Below are 25,525 nucleotides of genomic sequence, written 5' to 3'. Positions count from 1 at the left end.
TTACAATTTTTAAAATATTTGCAAACTGCATAAAATGTTCATGAATTCAAAAAATATTTTTGATTTTAGGGAATGTTCAGAAATTTGTAATAGTTTTTTGTTCGTGATTTAAAAAATATTCATAATTTCACGAAATTAAGAGTGATATTGTATTTCAATGATGCAGCGAAATGTAATCATGACGATAAAAAATTATGATTTTTTTCTTCCGTTTCAGGCACGGGCTGCTAGTGTTAGGTAAAGAAAATAGGGTTCTCTATATACGGCCAGATCTGGCCTCGATCTACTCATACCTGTCGATTTCTTCTTCAATTCCCGTCTCATTTGGGTGGTGGATCGACCAGGACCTGACAGCCCCGTAGCGGCGTGGTGATGGCGAGCAGCAACACCGGCGAGCCGAGCACGGCGCCGCAACCGAACCGGTGGTACGAACTTCGATTGGGGTCCTCCTGCCGCGACCCCGCCCTTACCACCAAGTTCTGCACGCTCCGCTGTAAGATACCGGACTCCCCCCTCCCATTCCCGTGGGTCAAAATTTCATGTTTAGCACCGTCACCGCCTTATAGAAATACGATCTGCATCCGCGATTATTAGTTTTTTTTAACTTGTGGAACACTTTATTCAAATCAAATAATTATTACATCACTAACAAGTTCAGCTAGGATAATCAACGATTGTGCCACCTTATTCCCTCCCCTTGGACAACGACAGTAAAAGACTGAACCAATACTTTGAGCTAAATGAAAACACTCATTCGGAGTAGCAGAATAAGGACTTAGGATATCAACTCCCCCCCTTGCATGCTTGAATAATCTCAAGACAATCAGATTCAAAGATCACATTTGAGCATCCCCACTTGTCCGCTAGCTCCATACCATTCTTCAATGCCAGGCATCAAGCACATGCGTAAAGAGCTGTTGACCCAGTAAGAGCCTCACCCCAATGGTTTTGAAGAGCCGCCGCTGTGGCTCCGCTTCCATCTTCCATGAAGCATGCATCCACGTTCACTTTATAAACATTTTGAGCAGGTTTAGACCATTTAAGGTCGGGTACACTGGTGGCACTCCTAGAGCCAGCATAATTGGCCGTTATCGCATGTATGGCGAGTGCTGTTTTAGAAGGAATGGCCACACCTTCACCCTTCACAGCTTCCCTTCTCTGCCACTAGATGTACCAAGCTCCAACCAAGATAGACTCTTTGAAGCAGAGATGTTGCAGTGTGGTTGAATTATGCCTTTGATCTCTGAGGATATTCTCAAGCATGACACTACCAGGATCGGTCTGAAACAAGGGCTTGGGCAATTGTTTCCTGAAGACCCAAAGCTTTTCACACTTATTTCGCTCAAACTCATGTAAACATGAGGTGTCGCAAGTCTTCAGCTCCCCCCTTACAAACAGGACATTGTCCAGATACCGCTATATGGCGATTCGCAAAGACTGACATACCCGATATCGTCCCATGTAAAGCCTTCCAGCCAAAGATCTTTATTTTACTAGGAACTTGAAGCTTCCAAAGAATCTCCAAAACTGGGTTAGACTTTGATGGTCCAACCTCATCTCTTCTGATTTTCACACCAAATTGGTGTTCCGACTCAGTATAATACGCAGACTGGACTGAAAAGGAGTACGCCCGAGTCTTGTGCCAAGCAACAAAATCTTCAGTTAATTGTGTGCTCAGAGGGATCCTCAAAATTCTTTCAACATCAATCGAAAGAAAATTGTACAAAATTAAATCTTCATCCCATCTCCCTGTCCACGGATCAATCAACTTATTAACAGGGTTCAGAAGGCAAAAACCCTTTCTAGATATAACTTTCCTGGATGGACTACTCGGCATCCAGTGATCATCCCAGATATTGATATTACTTCCCGATCCCACTCTCCAAATATGCCCACTTTTGAAAGTCTGCAGACCGGCAACAATACTTTGCCATGTTAAATGAAGATCCCTTCTTCAGTCCTGCCTTCAAGAGATTTCCATCGGGATAATATTTAGCTCTCAAAACCCTTGCACATAGAGTGTCGGGATTTGATAACAGTCTCCAAACCTGCTTTGTGAGCATTGCAGGATTAAAAACATGTGAATCTCTGAACCCCATACCCCCATCCTTCTTGGGGATACACATCTTCCACCATGCCCACCAGTGCATCTTATTCTTCTCCTCAGTATCATCCCACCAAAAGCCTGATATAGCATCAGTGATTTCCTTACAGATTTTCTTGGGAATCTTGAACACTGACATAGCAAACACGGGTAAAGACTGAACTATAGCTTTAATTATGATCTCCTTTCCCCCTAAAGATAGGATCTTTTCCTTCCAACCTTGTACCCTTTTGATCGACCAAATACAAGAAATTGTCACTTCTATCCACACCCACCATAGCAGGAAGCCCCAAGTATTTATCAGATATCGCTTCAGTCATAATATTGAGCTCAACACAAATGTCAGCTTTTAATTGGATATCCACATTTGGGCTGAAATATATACTACACTTTGCATCACTAACAGTTGACCAGAGTTCGCACAATATATATATTTTAGATCAACAGGGAGAACCTCCCCGGCTCCATTACAAGAAAGAAGCCTGAGCAAGCAGGTCCAAGACATACCAGTGTCGTACAGTTGCCATCCAGGCCAAATACAAACGGAATTAAAACGAGTTTAAAACTACAAAAAGGAAAGATTTCATGAACTGTAGCTAGCTAACTAGAGATGCCCAACACAGAGGAAAAGGAAATCTCCGGTCAGCTGATGAGAGATGCAGACTGGAGGGGCAGGACTTCAGGGGATCCTGGGGCATCCAGCGTCGAAGTAGGGGTGAGGCTCCAGCGCATCACATGATTGGTTGTCGATGGGGAGGAATAGCTCTTGGCTATCATCACCATTCGATCCGGTGAGGTTCCCAAAGCAGCTTTTGGACGTGGACACAGAAAGCATCCATCTTCTCCAGCATGTGGTCCTTGAACAGAACGCGTCATTTCCTGATTGTGCTTAAAAGCAGCGACCAGATCTGCTTCAAAGACAACCAACACAGACTTTTAAACACAATGTTGTTCCTGTGCTTCCACAAAACCCAGAGAACAGCCGCAGATACAGAATTAAGCACATCAAGCTTTTTTCCTGCTACCCAACGAGAAGTAACAGAAAGAATCGAGGTGCCAATCTGTAATCCAAAGAATGATCTAATCTCATTCCAAACTAGCTTGGCTACAGTGCAAACAAAGAACAAATGTTGAACACTCTCATGCTCAGTACAGAAAACACAGTGCAATGGCTTGTTCATTTTCCTCTTCTCCAAGTTATACCTGGTCATAATCTTGTTATATGCAGCAAACCGAAGAAAAATGTGTATTCTTGGTGGTACTACCAGTTTCCAAACAGATGGTATAAAGACTGAGTTACCCCTCTATAGTTAATAACCGCATACAGGGAGCTGGTGGTGTAGGTACCAGAGGTGTTGTATTGCCAAATCAGGGAATCAGTGTCATTCCCAAGACAAATACTGGTAACAACAGCCTCAAGCTCATATCACTGTTCCATTAGCCTGGGGGAGAAGGACCTTCTCCATCCCATATCTGGCAAACAGTCATGCCCGGTTCCTACAAATGGAATAAAGATCCCAGAAAAGGATGGATAAGGGGGTGCCCCTGTCAGGAACTAGCCTAGGAATTGAGAGAACGACAGGGTTTTACTCCAATTTCAGAGAGATCTCACAGCTCGATCTAGGGTTTGTATTGCGAATAAAAGGGAAAAATGAGTTTACCTCGCCACCGGCGGCTAGGGTTTACAACCTGATCACATTACACATGCCCAAAAAGAGAAAGACATCGCTGGCTTTATAGCCATTACAGCGAGGCAGCCAACTCCAGCTGTGCCCAAAAGCGAAAAGGTGAAGAAGATGCTCGTCCTCCGTCGGATCAAAGATAGACGCTCTCGCGCAACTCTGTCTTGGCGAACCGGTACGCATGCAGGGTAGCCGTTGGATGCGCGATCGACGGTAGATGTCACTGATTCAGCTAGCTTCAGACACAAGCGGCCTGACAATACCCCCCGAAGAGACGGAGCTTGTCCTCAAGCCCACAATGCAGGAAAAACCTTTTGAATGAAGGCCGAATCTTCCCAAGTTGCCTCCTCCACCGGCATGTTCACCCATTTAATCAGCCAACGTACTACTGGAATGCTGATACTGCCCTGACGCCTTGGGATGAGTTTCCTCTCCAGCACTGCTTCCGGTTCCATTTTGATCAGGCCATCCGGTCCAACCAGTGGGAGCTGCGGGGATTGAACAACCTCTGGTCCAATGTGCTTCTTCAGCTGACTCACATGGAATGTGTCGTGAAGTTGGCAACCCTCAGGGAGCAGGAGCTTGTATGCATGTTTGCCAATGCGTTGAAGCACTCTGAATGGGCCATAGAACTTTGAGTGCAGCTTCAAGTGTCCGTGTAGGCTAAGGGAGGTGTGCCTGTATGGTTGTAATTTCAAGTAGACCATGTCCCCTACTGAAAACTCCCTTTCTTGCCTCTTCTTGTCAGCATAGTGCTTCATTCTGGCTTGTGCCTTAATCAGGTTCTGCTTAATCATTTCCACTGCCAATTCTCTATTCTGTAACAGATTTTCATTCTCTTCACAAATCGAATCTGGCAAAGCTGACTCAGCTATCATTGGAGGGGGAAAACCATACAATGCCTGAAATGGTGTCATTTGTAGGGATGTGTGGAAACAAGTGTTGTACCACCATTCTGCCAATGCCAACCATCCATGCCACTTCTTTGGTTGCTGAAATACATGCACCTCAGATAGTTCTCAAAGACATTGATTAACTCTTTCAGTTTGCCCATCAGATTGGGGGTGATAACTAGTGCTCATGTGCAGTTTCACTTTCATGGATTTAAACAGCTGCTGCCAGAGATTACTTGTGAATATTCTGTCTCTATCAGTCACAATGACCAGGGGCATTGTCGGCGTTCTGGGAATGGGGGTACCCAGACCTGCCTGCGGCCCAGGGCTGGCCCACTTCATCAACATAAGATCAACTGGCACGGCACCACCTAGGACAAGGCCCTCGCGAGGGGCCAAGCCTCGCGAGGAGGAGCGGCATCAAGACCCGGAGGGGGCCTCCTCAGGACCCCTCCGGAGCGGCGGATATTCCGAGGCGGGGCCTAACCTCAGGAGTCAAGGCTGACGTAGAGGGAGGACAGGCAAGCAGCAGGCAGCAGGCGGTGCAGTTTCCCCTTTAGTGCAAAGAGGGCAAAGGCGAACGCTGTTTCCCAAGGCATCTCCTAAAGGTTTCCCTTTTGGTGCAACAAGACCATGGCTGCCCGCCGGCAGGACGGACGTCATCGCTGCGCCCACCCCAGCAGCGCAGGCAACTACTTTGCAGGTGAAGACCACTTTTGACAGTGGAAGCATGTTCCCTTGTCCCCCCTTCGGAATTGGCCGTTGTGGGATCCCTTCCTGCAGAAACGATGAGGGAAGAGGACCCGGGCCTCCACTATAAATAGAGAGGGTAGGATATTTTGTAGAGGGGGAGTTCATTCTCACCCTGGAACAACACACAAAGCCACCCAGCCTGCGGAGGCTCGAGAGCACTGTACTAGTTCATCCACCAACCTCCCCGAGAGGCAATCCACCAAAGCAGGAGTAGGGTTTTACGCTTCGCAGCGGCCCGAACCTGGGTAAACTGTTGTGTTCTGTGTTTTCCTCACCATCGAGTGAGTCCTTCGTCGTTCCCATCGAGTAGCGTGCTTGGCAAGGACAAGCAGGGAGAGATCTTCGTACACGCCACTGAGTTTGAATCTTTAGGGTTTTGCGGAGCTCGAAATCTGACATTTGGCGCGCCAGGCAGGGGGCGTGTGAAGGTCTTCTCCGAGCTTCCTCCTTCCTAGGCACGCTGCTCTGATGGCCGGCGACCACCCGGCTTCTTCGAGCCTCATCGAGCTGGCCGCCAACCACCACGTCACGACGGCCGGAAGCGCACACGCCGACGTTGTGGTACCGGGCGGCTCGTACCAGATCGTCAACGTCGTCTCCACCGTCGCCACCACCCGTGCCATCCAGGCGCCCGACGACTGGGTGGTGCCCCCGGCACCCACGACGCGTTGCATCAACTTGGGGGACCTCAGCACTCACGACGCGTTGCAGATGGCGAGCGAGATGCTCCGTCAACGACCGACGCAGGGGGGCTTTGACGCCTGGGCAGACCACATCATGGAGCTGATCGCCATCGCCCAGAAGGCCGTCCAACCCTGCTCTTCTTCAAGGCCGTCAGCATCGGGCGCCGGGGGCTCGCACCTCATGCCGCCCCCCAGGGCTGCGAGCAACAGGGCCCCTCCTATGATGGGCGGGGCCGAGAGAGACGCGTCCCGTGCAGCCCTATTCCTCCTCCAGGTTTCGACGGCCGGCCCCGAGGAACATCAAGCTGACAACCACCAGGGGCGTGAAGAGGATGGCCGTACGACCGACGCAGATGCCGGTGCGCATCACCAAGACCAGGTCGGCCCCCGACAGCCCGGGGCGGCTAGACAGGAGCGCTCCCTCCGGAGCAGCCAACAGAGGGCGGAGGCGCATGCGCGGGCGAACTACGACAACGGAGACATGCCGGGGCACCAAGGAGGGAATCAGCACCGGGCGGCGCCAGGACCAGCCAACGGCAGCAACTGGAACAAGCGACTTCGCGCGGAGGCTTATCGCAGGAAGGTTTTCGAGCAGTACGGCCGGGGAGATCCCCCTCCACCACTGAGAGGGACCGCCACCGTCGCATTGCTGAGCGGCCACAGAGGGCGATCAAACGCCTACATGGAGCCGTACGTGCCGGAGTATGCGGCGTCACCTGACCCTCCCGACGAGGAAGAGCTTCAGGCGTCCCCCCCGGGCGCCTATCCCCCTCAGGAGTGAGGAACGCTTCGGGGCCCCTCCTTGAGCCGGGCCCAAGAAGCGCGGACAGGGAGACGCCCTCGACCGCGGGACGTGGCGCCAGCCGCCTCCCTCGCGGAAGAACTATGCAGGGCCAAACCCCAGGACTCAGGAGGACGAGTCGTGTGCAGCGACGAGACGCAAGTGGCACGGGTCACCCGCGACAACCACGATGCAGGCGTGGGCGCCGAGGGACGGGCCTCGCGAGGCGCTCCTCCGGCACAAAGGAGCTATTCTAGGTAATTTTTTGGATTTACTGCCTTAGGAAGTGTCTGGTGACCGCAAGGACTTCGAATATTCAGGGCATGCTTCTGCCCGTCGTATCGTTTGCGTAATCTTTTATAATTTCTGCTGCATCCTTGGGCGACCTGACACGCTGCCTTGCTTGCATCTTTGGGCGATCTACCTCCCTCGCTCGGGGGCTCCGGCCGGTGCGCGTCGTCCCGACATGGGGTCTGGGAAGCCCCGCGGTTCCCCAGGACCACAATCGACAGGATAAAATCAGAATCGCTTGAGTGTCAAAAGGGTCCTGAGCATCGCGCCTCAGGGGCCTTACCGGTCACAAGGCCACCTGCCACCCTTGGTATCGTCCTCGGTGATCCGGTCGTTACCAGGGGTGGCAGGGCCTGACCCCATAGCTACATCCGTTCACTCGGTCACATGCGACGACAGTTGGGAAATGTGCGGGACTGGATCTTGGCGACGTAGAGCTGCTCGGACGTTAAGGGGGTCTCCTGAGCATCGTGCCTCAGGAGCCTTACTGGTCACAAAGCCACTTGGCTACCCTGGTCCCGTCTAGGCTTGGTCGGTATCAGGGAATGTCGGGGCCTTGCCTCATGAGGCGCCTCACGACGGCAGGGAAATTAGAGGGACTGGGGCCTGTCAACGTAGAACCATAAAAAGTCCTTAACTGGCCTCCGGGGAAGGAGCACGCAGGACCTGCATCAACCCGTCGCACCTCTGCATCGTCCTTCAATCCTTCCGGAACCTACTTCATCCCGTGACACTCACGTAATAACGAGCCGAGGCTGTATACGCCCAGGGCCCCCCGAGGACGCGGAAGGGGTCCACCCCACACCTAGTGGAAGACCTATGCTCCGCGCTGGGTACAGATGGAGGAAATCAACACAGTCCACCAATGACTTCTGGAATCAGGCGCCTATGCCTTGGGGGTAGGGACACTCGCGAGGCCAAAGCGTCCTCGCGACCTCCCATATACACCCCACCGTGACACTCTCACGTAATAACGAGCCGAGGCTGTATACGCCCAGGGCCCTCCGAGGACGCGGAAGGGGTCCATCCCACGCCTAGTGGCAGCCCTACGCTCCACGCTGGGGAGAAGACGAAGGCAATCGGCATGGTCCACCAATGACCATGCCCGCAGCTGGCAAGGAAACCCATATAGTCCGCCAATGACCATGCCAGCCTGAGTGTCAGACGCGACGTTTGCTTGCTTTTCTTGGATTTCGAATTGTTTTTCGTTGAACTTAAACTTGCCGGTTCCAAAAGCTGTTTTCTAATTTTCAGTGCCTGACGTTCGAAAAACAAAAGGGGGAAAAACTTTCTCTGGCGTCTTCTTGTTTCACTGATTTTAAAAACCTCCCGTCTGGAGGACGTGTTTGGAGGTAACCGCTCCGCACCACCCTTAGGAGTCAAGGAGCATGAAAGCAAGGACTTGCTACCCCTGGGGCAAACTTTTTCAGAAGTCAACCCCCGCTCGGGGGTCCGGACCGAATCTTGATACCACCATAGAGAGTCTCGGGAGGCCTCAGGGCCCCCTGGGGCGATGAACAAAGGGACGGAGTGCGGAGTCGCTCGGGCGCCAGAAAGGGGGCTCTTGGGCACGCCTCGGGAGCCTTACCGGCCATAATGCCACTCGCCATTGTTGGCGCCGTCGGGAAGCCCCGGTCGGTGTCAAGAATGTCGGGGTCCCGCCCTGTGAGGCCCGAGCCTAACAGCGGCGGGGAAATGTGCGGGGCCGGGGCCTGACGACGCAGAGCGGCTTGCGTGTCAAGGGGGGCTCCTGAGCAGCACGCCTCAGGAGCCTTACCGGTCATTAGGCCACCTGGCCTTCGGGTCAGGGCCTCGCCTTGTGGCGGAATTTGTAGAAATATCCATTCCACTCTGTCATAGGCCTTATGCATATCAAATTTTCTTATTTCTTATTCTTGATTGTGTGCATACTTTCCTAAGCCGCCAACATATTGTCCGTAATAAGGTGGCCTGGTACAAAGGCACTTTGGACCGGGGATATCACCTCGTCAAGAATTACTTTTAGACGGACCGTGATCATGGTAGAAACCAGGGTTCTACCGGCCCTCTGCCTTAGGTTATAAGGGTAGGAGGGAGGTTGGAGGAGACGAGGGCGCCGCGGCCGGCGCGACGGCGCCGTCTCGACGTAGGGAGGAGGCGGCGGCGAGTAGAGGAGGCAGTGGCTAGGGTTAGGGTTCCGGCTCCTCTGGGAGCCGGGCAATAGAATTGTCTTATTGCTTGATTCCAAAAGAGTTACATCGGTTTATATAATCTCGATAACTTTGACTCTAAGATAACTAAGATAACTTGGACTCTAAGATAACTAAGATAACTTGGGCTAAGCCCCTAATATTATTAAGATAACTGGGCCAGTTTGGCTAACTGGGCCTCTGGTCATAACATTTCTCCCCGCCTGTGCAAACAACTCGTCCTCGAGCTGGATGTCTAGAAAATGTTGGCGGAATTCCTTGAGCTGCTCCCAAGGTGTCTTCGAAGGGTTGAGCTAGTCCGAAGTACGTCGTGCACCAAGGCCTGGAATGTCGCCGACGCATTGGAGAGACCGAAAAGCATCACCAAAAACTCGAAGTGATCATGATGGTAGCCAGACGCAAGTCGAGCGTAGGGAATAAGCGTGGCCCTTGCGGCTCTTCCCGGAGCTCCGCCATGACTGGTATAGGAAAATTGACCCTCGTTGTCATGGCAGTGAGAGCACGGTAATCGAGGCAGAAACGCCACAAGCCCCAGGCTTGTGAACAAGGAGCACCGGTAAAAGGTCGCCGTGCCGCTGCAGGAGATGAGCCAACAGGGGCGGCTCAGAGTGTGCTATGGCGGTCGACAACTGAGAGGGAACTGCTGGAGAAGTGCCACCCTCGCCCTTCCACTGCACCATGCGCCCTTGACGCCAGAAAGTCATGGTCAGTGCGTCGAAGTCCCAAAGGATGGGTCCGAGCGTCCGCAAGAAGTCGACGCCGAGGATGAAGTCGTAGTCACCCAAGTCGATGCCGACGCACGTGATGGCGAAGGACTCGTCGCCGATGAGGATGGGAACCTCGTGCGCAATTCCGTGGCAGCGGAGACGGTCACCATTAGCCACGGTAACTTGGAGCTGCTCGCCCCCCGTCGGCTGGAGGGCCAGGCGATGCATGGTAGACGCGGGCAGGAAGTTGTGTGTAGAGCCCGTGTGCAGGAGAGCTAAGAGGCGCTCCCTATTAACCGTCACTGGCAACAACATCGTTGTTTCCGTTCGTATGCCGGTAAGGGCATGCAGGGAGACCACGAGAGCGGTGGCTGACGCCGGGGCTGCCACCTCGGCAAGCTCGGAGGGAGCTGTATCCTCCGCGACATAGTCATCCTCCTCCAGATAGAAGAGGCGCGGGCAGACGTGGCCTGGCACGTAGGGCTCATCGCAGTTGAAACATAACCCCTGGCGACGACGCTCGTTTTGTTCGGCCGGGGTTAGCCGACGGAACGGTCGAGTTGCTGCTGTGGCGGGCGTCCCTGTCGCCGGCTGGGCAGGCCGACTGGGTGTAGACATAGCCGGTTGAGGGGGTGGGCGAGGTGCCTGGGCCAGGAACGCCTGCTGCATAGCCACCGCCCACTGCTCGAACGCGCGGGCATAGTACATGGCCGTCTGGATGTCCTGTGGTCCGCGCATCTCGACGTCCACGCGGATGTGGTCGGGGAGGCCCCCGACCAAGAGCTCGGCCCGCTGGCGAGTCGTCACGCCAGGCGCGTGACACGCCAGGGCCTGGAAGCGGTCGGCGAAGTCCTGCACCGTGGAGGTGAAGGGTAGGCGGCCAAGCTCCGCCAACCGGCTCCCTTGGATCGGAGGCCCGAAGCGTAGGAGGCAGAGCTCGCGGAAACGCTCCCATGGAGGCATGCCGCCCTCGTCCTGCTCGAGAGTGTAATACCACGTCTGTGCGGCACCTCAGAGGTGATATGAAGCGAGCCAGGTGCGATCCGACACTGGCGTCCGTTTCCCCCGAAAAAACTGGTCACATTGGTTGAGCCAGCTCAGGGGGTCCTCCGTGCCGTCATAGGTGGCGAAGTCTAGTTTGGCGAAGCGCGGCGGCGTGTGGGTAGGGCCGCCCTGGCGGTACGACTTGTCGGCGCGGAGTAGTGCAGGGGTCGGCGCCGGGTACCCGTCGGGGCTGGCGAAGCTGGAGGGCCCGTCGTACAGCGGGGGTGGCACTGGTGGCGACTGGATGTGCGGCGGCGCCGGGGCCGTCGTGTACACCGGCTGTGACGACTCGGTCACCCAAGCCGGTAGCGGCGACGGCGAGGGGGGAAACCGGAGCTGGTGGATCGGCACCCCCGGCGTAGAGGTAGGGCGCGGCCTGGAGGTGGTTTGTGGCAGCGGCGGCAGCTGCAGGGTCGGCAGCAGCGGCCCGGCCGAGGGTGGCGGAGGCAGCTGCAGTGTTGGCTGCAGTGGCCAGGCGAGCGTGGCGGTTGCCGCCAGCAGCGGCTGCTGCCAGGGCGGCCAGGACGGGCCGGCGCTGGCTGGTGGTGGTGCGGCTGGCTGCGGCTCGTAGGGCGCGGCCAGGTATAGCCGGATGCCCTGGACGGCGGTAGCCAGATCGCGGATCGCGCCAGTCAGCTCCTCCGGGGTGAGGACGACCGGAGGCGGCGCGGCAGAAGAGGCCGGCGCAGGCAGGTGCGGCCCGCCGACCGTGAAGATCATTTGAGTGGTGGTGGGGGACGACGGCGCAACGGTGGAGACGGGCGGCGGTGATGACATGATCGAACCAGAGCCTCGTGATACCAAACTGGTAGAAACTAGGGTTCTACCGGCCCTCTGCCTTAGGTTATAAGGGTAGGAGGGAGGTTGGAGGAGACGAGGGCGCCGGTTAGGGGAGGCGGTGGCTAGGGTTAGGGTTCCGGCTCCTCTGGGAGCCGGGCAATAGAATTGTCTTATTGCTTGATTCCAAAAGAGCTGTTTACATCGGTTTATATAATCTCGATAACTTGGACTCTAAGATAACTAAGATAACTTGGACTCTAAGATAACTAAGATAACTTGGGCTAAGCCCCTAATATTATTAAGATAACTGGGCCAGTTTGGCTAACTGGGCCTCTGGTCATAACAGATCATCTTTGAAATAATCTTATACAAAACAGTACAAAGACTAATGGGCCGATACTGAGTTATCTTCTCAGGAACATCAACTTTTGGAATGAGAATAATGACAGTATCGTTCCAACCATCGGGAATTACCTTATTGTTAATTGCATTCAGTACCTCTGCAGTAATGGAATTCCCAAGAATGTGCCAACACTTTTTAAAGAAAGCAGCATGCATGTCATCCTTTCCTGGAGCCTTCAAATCGCCAATGGAAAGGCTCGTTTGACGTCATCCGCTGAATATGGCTGAGTCAATGCGTCATTCATAGCTTGATTTACATGTGGTACTACCTTCTCCAATAAGTTAGGATCAACATCATCCAACACTGAAGAAAATAAACCCGAAAAATAACTAGAGATCATCGGGTTTAGATATGCAGGACCCTCTTGCCAAGCACCATGATCGTCCTTCAGTTTATTTATTTTATTCCGTTGGGGACGCATGCTAGCTTAATTATGGAAATACTCTGTATTGTGATCACCAAATTTTAGCCAATTTAATCTGCTCCGCTGCGACCAATATATTTCCTCTTGCTCCAATAACTTTTCTATCTCTTCCAACAACTCCTTTTGTTTTGCCATGTTTCTGTCATTCATCTCTAAGAGTTACCTTCTCAAGTTCCCGCTGAACATTTCTCATTTTGCGTTTAGGGCTCTTCAAAATGGCTTTGTCCCAACGGTGCAGCTGATCATGAACAAAGTTCAGTTTTCCCGCCAAGTCGTTTCCTTGTAATTGAGGTCCCGCACGGTCCGAGGCTTCCTGCACCCACCACCTCTATACTATCTAACAGAAGCTAGTACTCTTGTTGATCCATCAATGCTCATGTGTTCTTATTGTGTTATGGTATCAATCATGTTTTGTTTTGCATTAAATCATTTTTGTTTGTTTGATCTTGCAGATGAATTTAAGCCAGCATCTATTGACAAGACTCAAGCTGGCTCTTTGCAGAAGAGCAAAGATAACCGGGTAACTGTGGAATTTCATAACAATCAGCCTGGCAGGCCAAAGGTGGCATTCGAGGGAAGCCAAGAAGAGTACAAGGATAATGATGGTGTCTTGTTTTTTGATGGCGAGACCTTTCGCTTGGAACGATTGCACCGGGCAGTCAAGAGATTAAGGCATGTCCGGGTTCCGGGAGAGTCTGTAGCAACTTCCTTGGCAGCTACAACTACTGGAATGGGTGAATCTCATTCTCCTCCATTAGCGAAAGTTGGCAAGTTGCCTGCAATGAACAAACCTTCTATACACTCAGTTCCGGTAAGTTCTGTTAGCATGTTACATGCCCTAGCTAAATTTTGGTAATTGTGTCATCATTTGTTCATTTTTAGACCTGGGAAAAAGAAGAATGAGACAGTAGGTATCCCATTATATAATTACAGGTACTTTCTAAACTTTCAAATATTAAAGCACATGGTGTCTTTGTCCAGAGTTCATTGTCATCATCGATGCTTCATATATATGTACAACTCTAGCAGATTTCCTAAATCCCACCTCCATCTAAAAACTGCCATTTTAAAGGATTTAGGGTGAAAAATCACTCCAGCAGATTCCCTAACCTGCCCTCTATCCTTAATGTTGTAGAGTGCACTCTAGAAACCCTAATGTTGTAGAGTGCACTCTAGAAACGGAGGAAGAGTACATGGGCATAAACCTTGGGAGCATGACATCCCCATGGTGATCACCACTTCTTCTTGAGCTTGGCATTCTGGCGCTCCCTTCTCCACACAGCGATCACCACGGTCCTCCTCGCTAGGCCGGCTCCCCGAGCATGATGACAGATTCAGTTCAAGCGAAGGGAAGCTATGGACACCAACTAGAACCGACTCACTCGGAAAGCCGCACATCTCTCGGGGTTTCTGTTGGAATTAATGGTATGCCCCTAGTCAGGCCACGAGCTCGTTCTGCTAGCCAGACAAAGGGCAAATAGATATCTCTACTGAACCGGGAACAACATATACAAAATTCCTCCCCCTAACCCCTTCCACGTCGCCCCCGCATGCCGACGGGGAGGGAACCCTAGATCACGCCGCCGGTCCTCCACCTCCTCCTTGCCGCCGCCAAGGGGCCCGACCGAGCAAAGGCTGGCCGGCGCCGCCGGTGGCGGGGCATCCTAGTCCTCCTGCGCGGTGGGGTTGGTGCGGGCCAACACCCCGGGCCGGGGCGTGGCGCTGTCGTCGGGCGTCACGGCGGCTCGTCTGCAGCGGCGGCGCGACGGGCGGTGCGGTGGCGGTGTGTGCCTGGGGCGACGGCGGTGGCTGGCCGTCCTTCTCCTCCGACGGCAAGGGCTGTGGACAACACAGGTCATGGGCGGCCCCTCTTCTACCGTGCGGGTTGTTGGAGGTGGCGACGCGACAGCGCGTGTAGGGGGCCGGGCTGGCGACAGTGCGCAGGCGGTGGTACCGGCCGGCCAGATCTGCTCGGATCTGGCCCATGGCCGCCGGCGGGCAGTTCGGGTCTGGCCCTCGGGGTGGATGTGGGCTACAACGGCGTGGTGGTGGTTCATGGCGGCGGATTTGGCCGCGGCGACGACCGGTCCTCTCCGCATTGTCGGCGGTTGGACCGTGTCGACCTTCGTTTCATCTTCTCGGTGTTCGGGCACTATGTCTGTTGAACGGCTAGCCCGCTCCCAGCTGCGGTCCATCGCCCGTCTTGTGCGTGGAGCGGCAGGATTGAGTTCGGCTCGCCCACGGTGTGGTAGTTTGAGCTCGTCTCGCGCACGGTGCAGCTGGACCGACCTCGCCTCACACTCGTGGTCGCTGGACCGGGCTCGTCTCGCCCGGTGATGCAGGACGAATCGATGGAGGCCTTTGGGTCTCGGCGATGGGGGCTGCCTAGGGGCGGAAAAGGTGGGATCTTTTCGCTCGTCTCTTTGGTTGGGGTAGCAGCGGATCTCGAGTGAGGTGGTGTCAAGGTCTTGGATGCCGGGGCGGCGGCCCTGGAGGTGGTTGCGCGGTGCTCATGGGCAGAGCCCGTGGCTTGGTGCTGCCTGGTGGCCATGGCTGTGTCTGTGTGGGCGGCGTGGTAGGCGGGGTGTGGCGATCAGCAGCGGTGAGTGTTGGCCGGGGTGAAAACCTGCTCTATCTTCAGACGGACCGGCGGCGACGAAGCTCGTTCCCTTCTTGAAGGCGTGTCGCGGCTCTCATCGCTCACCGTGTGGCTCCAGGGGAAACTCTGATCCTCGGATCTGGCGGTGGCGGCGCTCCGGTGTCGTATCCTTCCTGAAGGCGCCGCCTTGGAGCCCACGGTTCGCCGTATGCGGCTTTGTTGCCGCATTCAACGCCTTTGTATCCTGCCTTGGGTGCGTGTGGGTGTTGTGTTGGCGTGCGTTGTGTGGGCGTGCGGTTGTATCGGAATGTTGTTGGTCATTGCTTTATATATAAAGCGGGGCGAAAGCCTTCTTCGGTAACAAAGGGCAAATACCACTTGGACTTACCCGTTACTAGCTCACTTGCCATGGCACTTATGCCACTTGAGGTGTCACTTGGCCTACTGTTTTATTCCACCAGGAGGCCCCGACATGCCACTCGAGATGGAATATGAGACATGTTTGCTATATTCATTCAGTGATTGTACACGTTATGTATACATGTGAGATCCCCTACATGTAGGGCATGATCAGGTGAGGTAGTGACTAGGATTGCTTATAAAGGCTAGGACATATTGTTACAACTCACACGTGCATGTACAAAACGTTCACCCACTCCCCCTTCCCCCGCACGCGCAATTGAAACGGCTGCTTGCAATACGTTCAAACTGGAGCGGAGATCGTAGAAAACGGAGGACGACAGCCCCTTGGTGAAGACGTCGGAACATGCAACACTTCAGTTGAGAGCAATGGGATCTCGTGCAAAGTGAAGATCGATCTCTGTATGCTTAGTCCTCTAATGTTGCATGAGGTTAGTTGATAAGTACATGACACTCACATTATCGTAGTACACAACGGTGGCTTGGCGCGGAGGGTGGCGAAGCTCGGTGAGTAGCTGCTGCCTGCCAGAGCCAACACGATTCAGCGATGTTGTTTGCGACGACGTGGTACCCGGTCTCCGCATTCGACCGGGAGACGGTGTGCTGATGCTCGGACAACCACGTGATCAGGTTGGCGCCAAGGAACACACAGAAGTCCAATCTTGATCGACGCATATCTTGACAACCTACCCAATCCACATCATTTTAGGTGATCAAATCATGTGACGAGGAGCGGTATAGTTGCAAAGCATGTGTAGGGTTCTTGACAGGCTACCAATAGAAAAACATGTAAGTGCCAAGAAAACTTAAAATTGGGAAAAGGTGTCTCTTTCAATTGCTCGTAGTCTGTTCACTCTCTCCAGTAGGATGAGGAAAGGGGAGAAATATCCGTGGAAGGTCAAAAAATCGCTTAGGTAAAGAAAAACCATTTTTGCCATGGTTTATGTGGTTGGGGGTGGGGGGGGGGGGGGATGGGGGGCTTGATAGGCACTACTTTTGGTCATGCGGGGACAAAGCAAGGAGTGGCAGTTGCAGGCAAGGCAAGACAAGCGAGGAGAAATTGCGTGAGGCAGGCCCGAGGGAGATTTGGGGTGGGAAGTGCTTGTTGGGTGGCAGGCATAGTAGGAGGTGGTCCGAGCGTGGGACCAGCTCAGGGCGAGCGGGGCTGGTGGGCGACAACTGTCGGTTGTCAGGTTGGTCGGGTATTTTGGTGGCCAGCTGGCGGCTCAGACCAAATATGTGGGATGTGATGGGTACAAAGAAGTTATGGCGGGCGATCTGAGGTAAGTCAATCATGGGGTATGTGGGGATCTGGTGTGGCGGGTTGTGCCATGCCTGCTTATAAGGAAAACATGTTTCATCAGAAGTTGCATGACTAGAATTAATTATTTTTCACAGGGAGAGATCAAAGTATCGGTAGCCTTTGTGTTCCCTTGGGTATTCGAGAAAGGTGTGGCCGATGGAGCGCGGGGAGAGGTTATGGTTGGTGGTGGAGATATTTGGGAAACAAGGGCATCCATAGGTGCAAGAATGATCATAGAGGGGTGGGCACTGTAGAGGAGAAAGTAAGGGATGCCATGGTGGATTGCTTGTGATGGTCGAACATTGAGTGTAGTGGTCGTGTGTAATGCTTCTACCCAAAATGGCGGCAGGAGGCGAGCTTGGAGGAAAAGGGTACAAATAACATTGTTGGTGTTGGTCGTTTCGCTTTACCGTTCTATGAAGTGTGGTAAACAACTTTGACTATCAGTTTCACCAGTAATAATTAATTATATTTTATGTCGTAAAACTTACACCATTGGTAACCATTTTACTAAAATTGGACGGTATAATTTTTGTGACACATAATCCACTCTTTGTCGAATTGATGGTCAAAGTTGAACCTCGAAATATGAGTGCGCCATGTAAACTGGGACAGTGATCCCCAGAGGTAGTATTGTTAGTGCAACAGTGATCCCCAGCCTCCCACCCATTGCCACCACAGTGCAACAGTGATTCACAAAACCATTGCTGCCTCATCTACTCGTTGCCGTGCCATTTCACTCTCACCTCCTACAATGCCTTAGCCGTCCTTCTGTATTGCATGTTGTGGCACAAATCCTCCTTTCTATCGCAGATGCACCTCATAGGCCTGTGCACACTGGTTCAGTTGACTGAGTTTATATTCAAACTGCATCAAGTAGCAACTGCACTTGCACAATATTTATAACACAATATTGTATCGTGAGTTTGACTAGATTTACCTGCAAATGTGAATCGGTATGCGCCCTAAATTCATAGTTAAAATTGTCAGATGATGAATCTATGGACATGGTTTATACAAGTATTGTATGGAATCTTTGCCGACCTTCATAATTTGGTGCTGTACAATTTCAGTCTAGATATTTCAAGAGGCCCTTGTATCTAATGATTCTGACTATCCTGCAGGTTGAGGTTGAGCACATTGACATTGGTGAACCTGAAAATCCAGGTAACTGCTTTAATCTGCTTATTCTTGTATATATTAATGATGTGGAAATTAAATTATTTAGTTTCTTTTACTGCTTTGAAAATGGGCCTCTTTGATTCTAGAAGATCCTCTAAGTATATTTTGGAGGATTGTATTGAATGCTTGTAGGTAAGTCTGTCATTGCAATTTGCAGTCCCATTTTTCAGGTTTTACTTCCCTGAGATAGGCTAATTCACTTCTTTGGTCTTATTTAAATCTGTAACTTCTTGTGGCTCTGCAATGTTGTTTCTTTTATCGCCCCTCAAATGTTTTGGGTAGAAGAAAATGAGCCATGCCAAGCCCAAACAGTTGCACATAAGTATTTGGAGAGGTAGCATCTGTTCCAAACGCTGTATTTGTGTTTGCGGGATATTGGCATACCTATTTATGATAACCTCAAGTGTTTTATGTTTGAGGGATATTGGCATACCTATTTGTGACATCACGCAAAGTCTTGATCCTTTTGTTTCTTGTTGGATCTCAAATCGGTGAACGTGCTAGTCCATTATATACATATAAATCGCTCATGGCTTGATCCACAGTTGAATCCAAACTCGAACTCAAGCCATTTGGCTAGCACACGATTGCTCGGTGATCTGAAGGGGAGAAAGTTGACACCGTCATGCTCACGATGGACAGAATGTCCACACTGGCACTCAGCAAGCACCCAGTTTTCCACGAGCGGAGCAAGCATATCGACGTCCGGTATCATTTCATCTGCGAATGCATAGAGAATGGGAGCATCTGTGCTGATATTCTTGGCACCAAGGACCAGCTTGCAGACATCCTAACTTTAGGCATTAGGGCGAGTTTGTTTCCCTGAGCTTAGCACAAGGATTGAAATGGTCAAGATCAGTGCCAAGTAGACACACAAGGATCAGGGGGAGAATTTTAGGAGTAATCCTTGTGTTATGTTTACTTAGCTAGGGAGTGTAGTCAGGTCTTCAAAGGGTGATCATAGAGAGTGATGCTGAAATTGTGGTTAATATGTGGAAAGCAGCAGCATATGAAAGATCGGAGATTGTTGCCATTCTCCATGACATCCAAGAGCTTAGGGCTAATTTTGAATATTTCAACATAGTTTTTGCAACAAGAGATGCTATCATATTGGCTCATCTCTGCGCAAAGCAGGCTATTGCTAATAGGAGAAGATGCTTATGGATCAACTACAGCCCAAACTTTCTAGTTGATTGTATTCTCCATGATTGTAACCCTGCATGCTAAGCTATAAAGCTCTTGTTTTTTTGGAAAGGTCGGCTGTAGCTTCCTTAGTCAGTAAGGTAGATATGCACCTAGACAGCTAAGTAGTCAATTTTTTCTTTGCTAGAGCTGCATGGTCGGTTTAGCATTAGAACCGACTTCCCCATGTACTCTATGTAGACCTGAGGGCAGCAGTACAAGCCACAGCTTCAGAAATCAAACTATCCTGTGTTCAGACCAGCTCCCCTCTACTTCTATACTTCAGCTTATTTCTAACACTCCTTTCTCCATATGTTGCTTGAGCTAACACACCATAGCTTTGATACCAAATATTTTTTTAACATGGGGAAGGGGATCAGAATGTCCCCAAAGCTGCTTCATATATCAAAAGTGACGGTACACCACAAAGAGGAATGATGTAGGGCCAAGCCCTTGTTTGCCTCCTTCTCCCTTAGGAGGCATTGACAACCATGGATGGTTATTCTCCACTTGGGAGGCCTTCATCTCCATGATGAGTCATCTCTAATGGAGGAATCCCACTAGGGGAGGTAGATGAGCTAAGTTCTCTTTTCGCGCTATTCTTAGCTTACCCTAATGAGGAGGTGGGGGATATATATATATATATATATATATATATATATATATATATATATATATATATATATATATAGGCTAGTCCACAAAGGGGTAAGTGAGAGAGAGATACATAGACCTCGGTCACGAAAGTGCACGCAGGCAGGGGCCGGATGTCCAGGCGGTCGTTGATAGGACGGATGTCCGGGGTGCTGCCTGGATGTCTGGTTTGAGAGCTGAACCTTCTGATGTCTGGCCGTATTTCCGGGCTTGAGTCCGGATGTCTGGGCAGGGCAGGCTGGATGTCTCAGCTCGAGTCCGGATGTCCGGCGGCTGAGCAGGGCAGTCCTTCTCTTGTTCTTCAGCCTTCGTTTCCATGCTTCCCTCGTGGATGGTGTAGTCCAACTCTTCCGCGTGAACTCCTCGCGATGTGTGAATCTCCGCTCAAACCTATGTATGCACGAGGTAGGAGGATCCAGTAGTATACCATCCTCGAAGGGGACAAGAAGACATGTGTATGAAGATTCACCTTTATATCTTTGAAGTAGATGTTGTGCGGGTCTTTTGACAATGGGGCTCTTGACATGGTGATGTCTGAAGGGTGCTCGGCACCAAGGACCCTGAAAGAAAACTGAGATTACAAACACGTCCTCCCTTTTCGCAAACAGCGAGATTACCACCAGAGCTGATCTGGATCTGGCCGTCTCATTATTTGTCAGGAAGCAAGAAAGGAAGAAATTCTGGCCGGCAGCGGGAGGGAGGAAGGAGGGTGGCCGGAGTCCAGCACATGGCTGAAGTCAGTGGCCAGCTACATAAATGAGAGTTCGGGCGAGGGAGGGTCCCTGTAGGTTTCAAATTAATCTGATACCAAATGTTAGAAGTAGCTAGACCAGCTCTCGATCAAGGACTCTCCTTTTCTAAAGGATGTGATGCACGCACACACCTTCCTCTCTTTGTCTTGATATGTTTTTGTCACGCGCGCGCGCGCACACACACACACACACAAACACGGGATGAAGAACCTATATTCACCTTCTCAATTTAGCACAAGCTTACCTTTACATTCACGGGGTACACAGCCTTTTATGTAGGACTTATAAACTGTCGTAGCCCCAACTATTTGTTTACTCTTCTACAACTAATATATAGTTTGGCACTTGTGCTATGAATTTCATTAGCACTCAGCCAGGGCCGGGCCGGATAAATCGGAGGCCCTGTGCTAAACTCTACAGTGGGGCCTACTACAATAGAAGAATAAAATATAGTCTGTATTGAAATATCTAAAATGTTTTATATTAAGTAACGGAGGGAGTACATAGTTGTGGGATGGATCGAGGAATCTTATAGCTTTGTTGCATAATGTAGTCCTGTTTGAGATTGAGTAGATCATCTATTGTTTGGTTTTTCCTTGCATTTAAACAAGATATTTTTTTTGCGATAAAAACATAATCTAGATCTTGGAACACTTAAACATCTAATATTTAGAAGATAAAAACAATAAAATTATACAAGGTATAAAAAATGAAAGTCCGAACTATAAAGAGAGGGGGGGGGGGGGGGGGGGGGGAGTTGACCTCACGATCAAAGGCTGAAAGCCACCAGTCCTTAGGCTTGGGAGACGGCATCCATCATTTATTTGCCGAACCCAAATCACTCCTGCCTTCCTGGTGCTCAGTTGCTGTTGTTCGGATCGAAGGATCCATCGGCGCTGCGAACAAAGGGACACGCACGTCGTTCTTCTACTGGAGAGATGAACGGTTGGACAGGTGGGGTTGTTGCAGTCGTGAGGCCAGCCTAATTGTACTCCAGCCTAATTGATTAACTGAACCCTGCAACTGGGTGTGCTTCTATCCAATCCGTTGCACCGTTGTTTCCAAAATTAGGGGCCCCTAGGAGCTGGAGGCCCTGTGCGGGCGCACAGGTTGCTCTCCCATGCGCACGGGCCTGCACTCAGCTTACTTCTGACTGCACTTATTACCATGCAGCTGTGATATAGCTGGACTAGAAGCTTTAGGCCTTGTTCGGCTAATCCTCCTCTCAAGGGGATTGGAGAGGATTCAAGGGGATTTTGTCTTGTTAGGGATTTAACCCCCTCAATCCCTGCCAAATCCCTTTCACTTCCCTGTCAACCGAACAAGGCCTTAGGCAAGTTGTATACAGCAAAATGAAAAGCTACTGCTGCCTACATATGCATAGCTAGCTAATTTTAAATGCCTATCGTATAGCATCCACAACTTGATTATGACAAGATTAATACCAACGATGACATAGCAGCCATGTGGTCTCCACGTCATTCAAAAGCACTTGTGGAACCACTCTTAAGGTCAAATGTGGACTGTTTGAATAGTTCAGTGTTGCGTTTCAAATGGTTTTAGAGTTCAGGGTTCAAAAGTAATCTGTTGACCTTTTCTCGATCGCGTGCGCGTTGGGCGCGTCGGGTCCGGACCGCGGCCGGACTGGGGTGGGTGCGTGTGTGCCCGCGGGTATGCGTGCGTCGGGTAGCCAGCGAGATCGCAGGAGGAACGAGTTGCATGCACCGGTAGTGGCCGCGTCATCCGCGTCCGAGCGCGGCGGGAGCGTGAGCCCGGGAGGTGCGGGGCGTGGTGAGTGGGGGCGGGGCGCGCGTATAAAGCCCCCCTCCCTTCCCGTAATCGCTGAGGAGTTGAGTTCGTGCTCAGAAAAGAAATACAACAAGCACCGTTCGTGCGGCGAGGTGTTCAAGCGCCTGAAAATCGTCTGTGTTCATCTTCCTCCCCTTCGTCTTGTCTCTGGTGATCGCCGGCGGTCTGCAATTCCGTTTTTGCGCCAACAATTGGTATCAGAGCCTCATTGCGGGATGAACGCTGGTGGCCATGTCACTGGTCCTGTACGGCAACGTCGATGCAGATCCCGCTGTTGACACCGACGAACTACACCTCCTGGGCGATCAAGGTGGAGGCGATCCTTGACGCCCAGGGGCTGTGGGGGTGGTGGCGCCAGCGGAAGGTGCGGCGATGGATGCTGGCAGGAGCAAGACGGCACGGGCGATGTTGCTCACGGCGCTGTCGGAGGAGGTACTAATGCAGGTGGCGTCGAAGCCTACGACGAAGGAGGTATGGGACTCCCTCAAAGTTCGCTTCGTCGACGCCGACCGGGTGAAGGCCGCGCGCCTCGCGACGCTGCGCGGGGAATTTGATCGCCTGCAGATGGACGATGGTGACGAGCTCGACGTGTACGCCACCAAGGTGTACGGGATGGCGGCGAGGTACGCGATGCTCGGGGGACGCTGGACGACGCGGCGATGGTGAAGAAGCTGCTGGTCACGGTGCCGTATCGGTTGTACGCCACGGTGGCCGGCATCGAGCAGTTCTGTGACATCGAGGGGATGGCCTTCGATGAGGCTCTCGAGTGCCTGAAGGCGTTCGAGGAGCGCACACGGCGGCGCACGCAGGGCGACGACGAGCGGGTGGATGGACAGCTGATGCTCATGGAGGCCCAGTGGGCTGCACGGCGGCGACAGAGGGATGGCGGCTCCGACGACGACGGGACGTCAAGCACGGCTTCGGGCAACTGGAAGAAGAGGCGCGGGCGCTGCTACAATTGCGGGCAGCATGGCCAATTCAAGTGGGGCTGCACCAAGCCGCGGAAGGCGCCGGCGGCGGAATATGTGCTCCTGGCGGACATCGGCGACAACCTCGGGCCGACACTCCTCTGAGTGCGGCTTAGGGGTGAGTGTTGGGCAATAAGCCGCCGTGGGCTCGGTCTCGTGCGCTGGGCGCGTCGGGTCCGGGCCGTGACGGGACTCGGGTGCGTGCGTGTGTGCCCGAGGGTATGCGTGCGTGTGTGCGTTGAGTAGCCTGCGAGATCGCAGGAGGAACGAGTCGCGTATACCGGTAGTGGCCGCGTTGTCCGCGTCCAAGCACGGCGGGAGCGTGAGCCTGGGAGGTGCGGGGCGTGGCGAATGGGGGCATGGGCGAGGTGAGGCGCGTGCGTATAAAGCCTCCCCCCCTCCCCTCCCGCCCTGTGTAATCGCTGAGGAATTGAGTTCGTGCTCAGAAAAAAATACAGCAAGCGCCGTTCGTGTGGCGAGGTGCTCGCCTGAAAATCGTCTGTATTCATCGTCCTCCCCTCCGGTCTTGTCTCCGGTGATCGCCGGCAGTCCGCGGTTCTGTTGCCAACAGATCATGGTGATTCTTCACCATGCATCCATGCTACAATCGCTGTTCGATTCAAATTTATACTCTGAAGCGTTGCCAAAGATTGTGTTATTTATGATATGCTAAATTTCTTGATTTGTCGGGCAAGATTGTAAGAAATGCTCTCATTTGCCCCTTGCTAATGACAGGACCAAGAAACAGCAACAGGAGCTCTACATATCAACCAGTCACCGCAGACCCATTTTCCTCTTCGCCTGATCCCAATGACCAAGATGAAAACCTAGACATACTCGGTGATGATGACAATGGTTCACCCAATAATATGGCCTCAGCACAAGGGACATATCGCGGTTTTGACATCAACTTGCCAAATCAGCTCGACATGGATGATGAGGTTGCTGATGTTGATGTAAATGACGAAGCTGTGGAGGGACTTAATGCAGCTGAGGCGCTGCGAGCTCAAGTCAATGCAGAAGGACAACAGGCGGAGCAGGCCACCTCTAGTTCAAGTGGAAGCAGCAGCGGGAGCGGGAGCGGAAGCGGGAGCAGCACTAGTGGTAGTGACGACAGTGATGGCGATTCACCCAGCTCCGGAGGGGATGTTGATATATGAGTTCGCTTTCAGGCTGCTGACCTACTTGTTGTCTATGAATCACAATCAGTTTCCTCTGACCCATATTAATTGACTCTGGTTTAGTACAAAGTTCTATGGTGCGAGCGATGCTTCACTTATATCATACCTGCTTATACTGTAACTATATCCAAGTTGCATTATCGCTGGGCTAGACAGCTATGCTATCATTTACTCCCTCCGTTTCTAAATATAAGACCTTCTAGAGATTACACTATAGACTACATACGGAGCAAAATGAGTGAATCTATATTCTAAAATATGACTATATACATCCGTATATAGTTCATAGTGTAATCTCTAAAATGTTTTATATTTAGGAACGGAGGGAGTATTTGTAACCTCATGGAATGTAGGTCTTCATTATGTATTAGATGCCCTTGACCTGCTTGGTTACCTCCAAGCATAAAATTAGCACACAGATCTGAGAGTCCTTAGAGCATCTTCAATAGATGATCTAGATCTAAAAGTAACCAACCTAAAAATCTACCTTCAAGAGATGATGTAGATGCAATTTTTTTAATTACCTCCAAATGATGTACTCTCTCCGTTCCTAATATAAGTCTTTTTAGACATTTTTTTAGGAGATTACATACAAAATAAAATGAATGAATCTACGCTCTAATATATGTTTATATACATTCATATGTAGTTTTTTAATAAAAACTCTAAAAAGACTTAGATTTACGAACGGAGGGAGTAAAATACAACACTTGGAGATGTAAATTTGCATCTCCACAAGTT

General features: G+C 51.6%; 1 protein-coding gene across 1 annotated transcript; it reads left to right on the top strand.

Annotated features, from left to right (window-relative positions):
• The first annotated feature begins 273 nt into the window (after positions 1 to 273).
• On the top strand, positions 274 to 24,908 carry LOC123443678 (ell-associated factor Eaf-like). The gene is made up of 4 exons (XM_045120172.1): positions 274 to 493; positions 13,187 to 13,545; positions 18,181 to 18,223; positions 24,339 to 24,908. The coding sequence occupies exons 1-4, from the start codon at positions 373 to 375 to the stop codon at positions 24,761 to 24,763; spliced, it is 948 nt and encodes a 315-aa protein (XP_044976107.1). The 5' UTR covers positions 274 to 372; the 3' UTR covers positions 24,764 to 24,908.
• The last annotated feature ends 617 nt before the right edge of the window (positions 24,909 to 25,525 follow it).

The sequence above is a fragment of the Hordeum vulgare genome, chromosome 3H (genome assembly GCF_904849725.1).
Source record: "Hordeum vulgare subsp. vulgare chromosome 3H, MorexV3_pseudomolecules_assembly, whole genome shotgun sequence".
NCBI lineage: Eukaryota > Viridiplantae > Streptophyta > Magnoliopsida > Poales > Poaceae > Hordeum > Hordeum vulgare.
The sequence above is the reverse complement of the archived record's forward strand: the minus strand, read 5'-3'. Positions and strand labels throughout refer to the sequence as shown.

Coding starts and splice junctions, on each gene's coding strand:
- LOC123443678 (XM_045120172.1), top strand. CDS start 373: ATGGCGAGCAGCAACACCGGCGAGCCGAGCACGGCGCCGCAACCGAAC. Junction 494..13,186: donor CAAGTTCTGCACGCTCCGCT/GTAAGATACCGG, acceptor TTGATCTTGCAG/ATGAATTTAAGCCAGCATCT. Junction 18,224..24,338: donor TGGTGAACCTGAAAATCCAG/GTAACTGCTTTA, acceptor TGCTAATGACAG/GACCAAGAAACAGCAACAGG.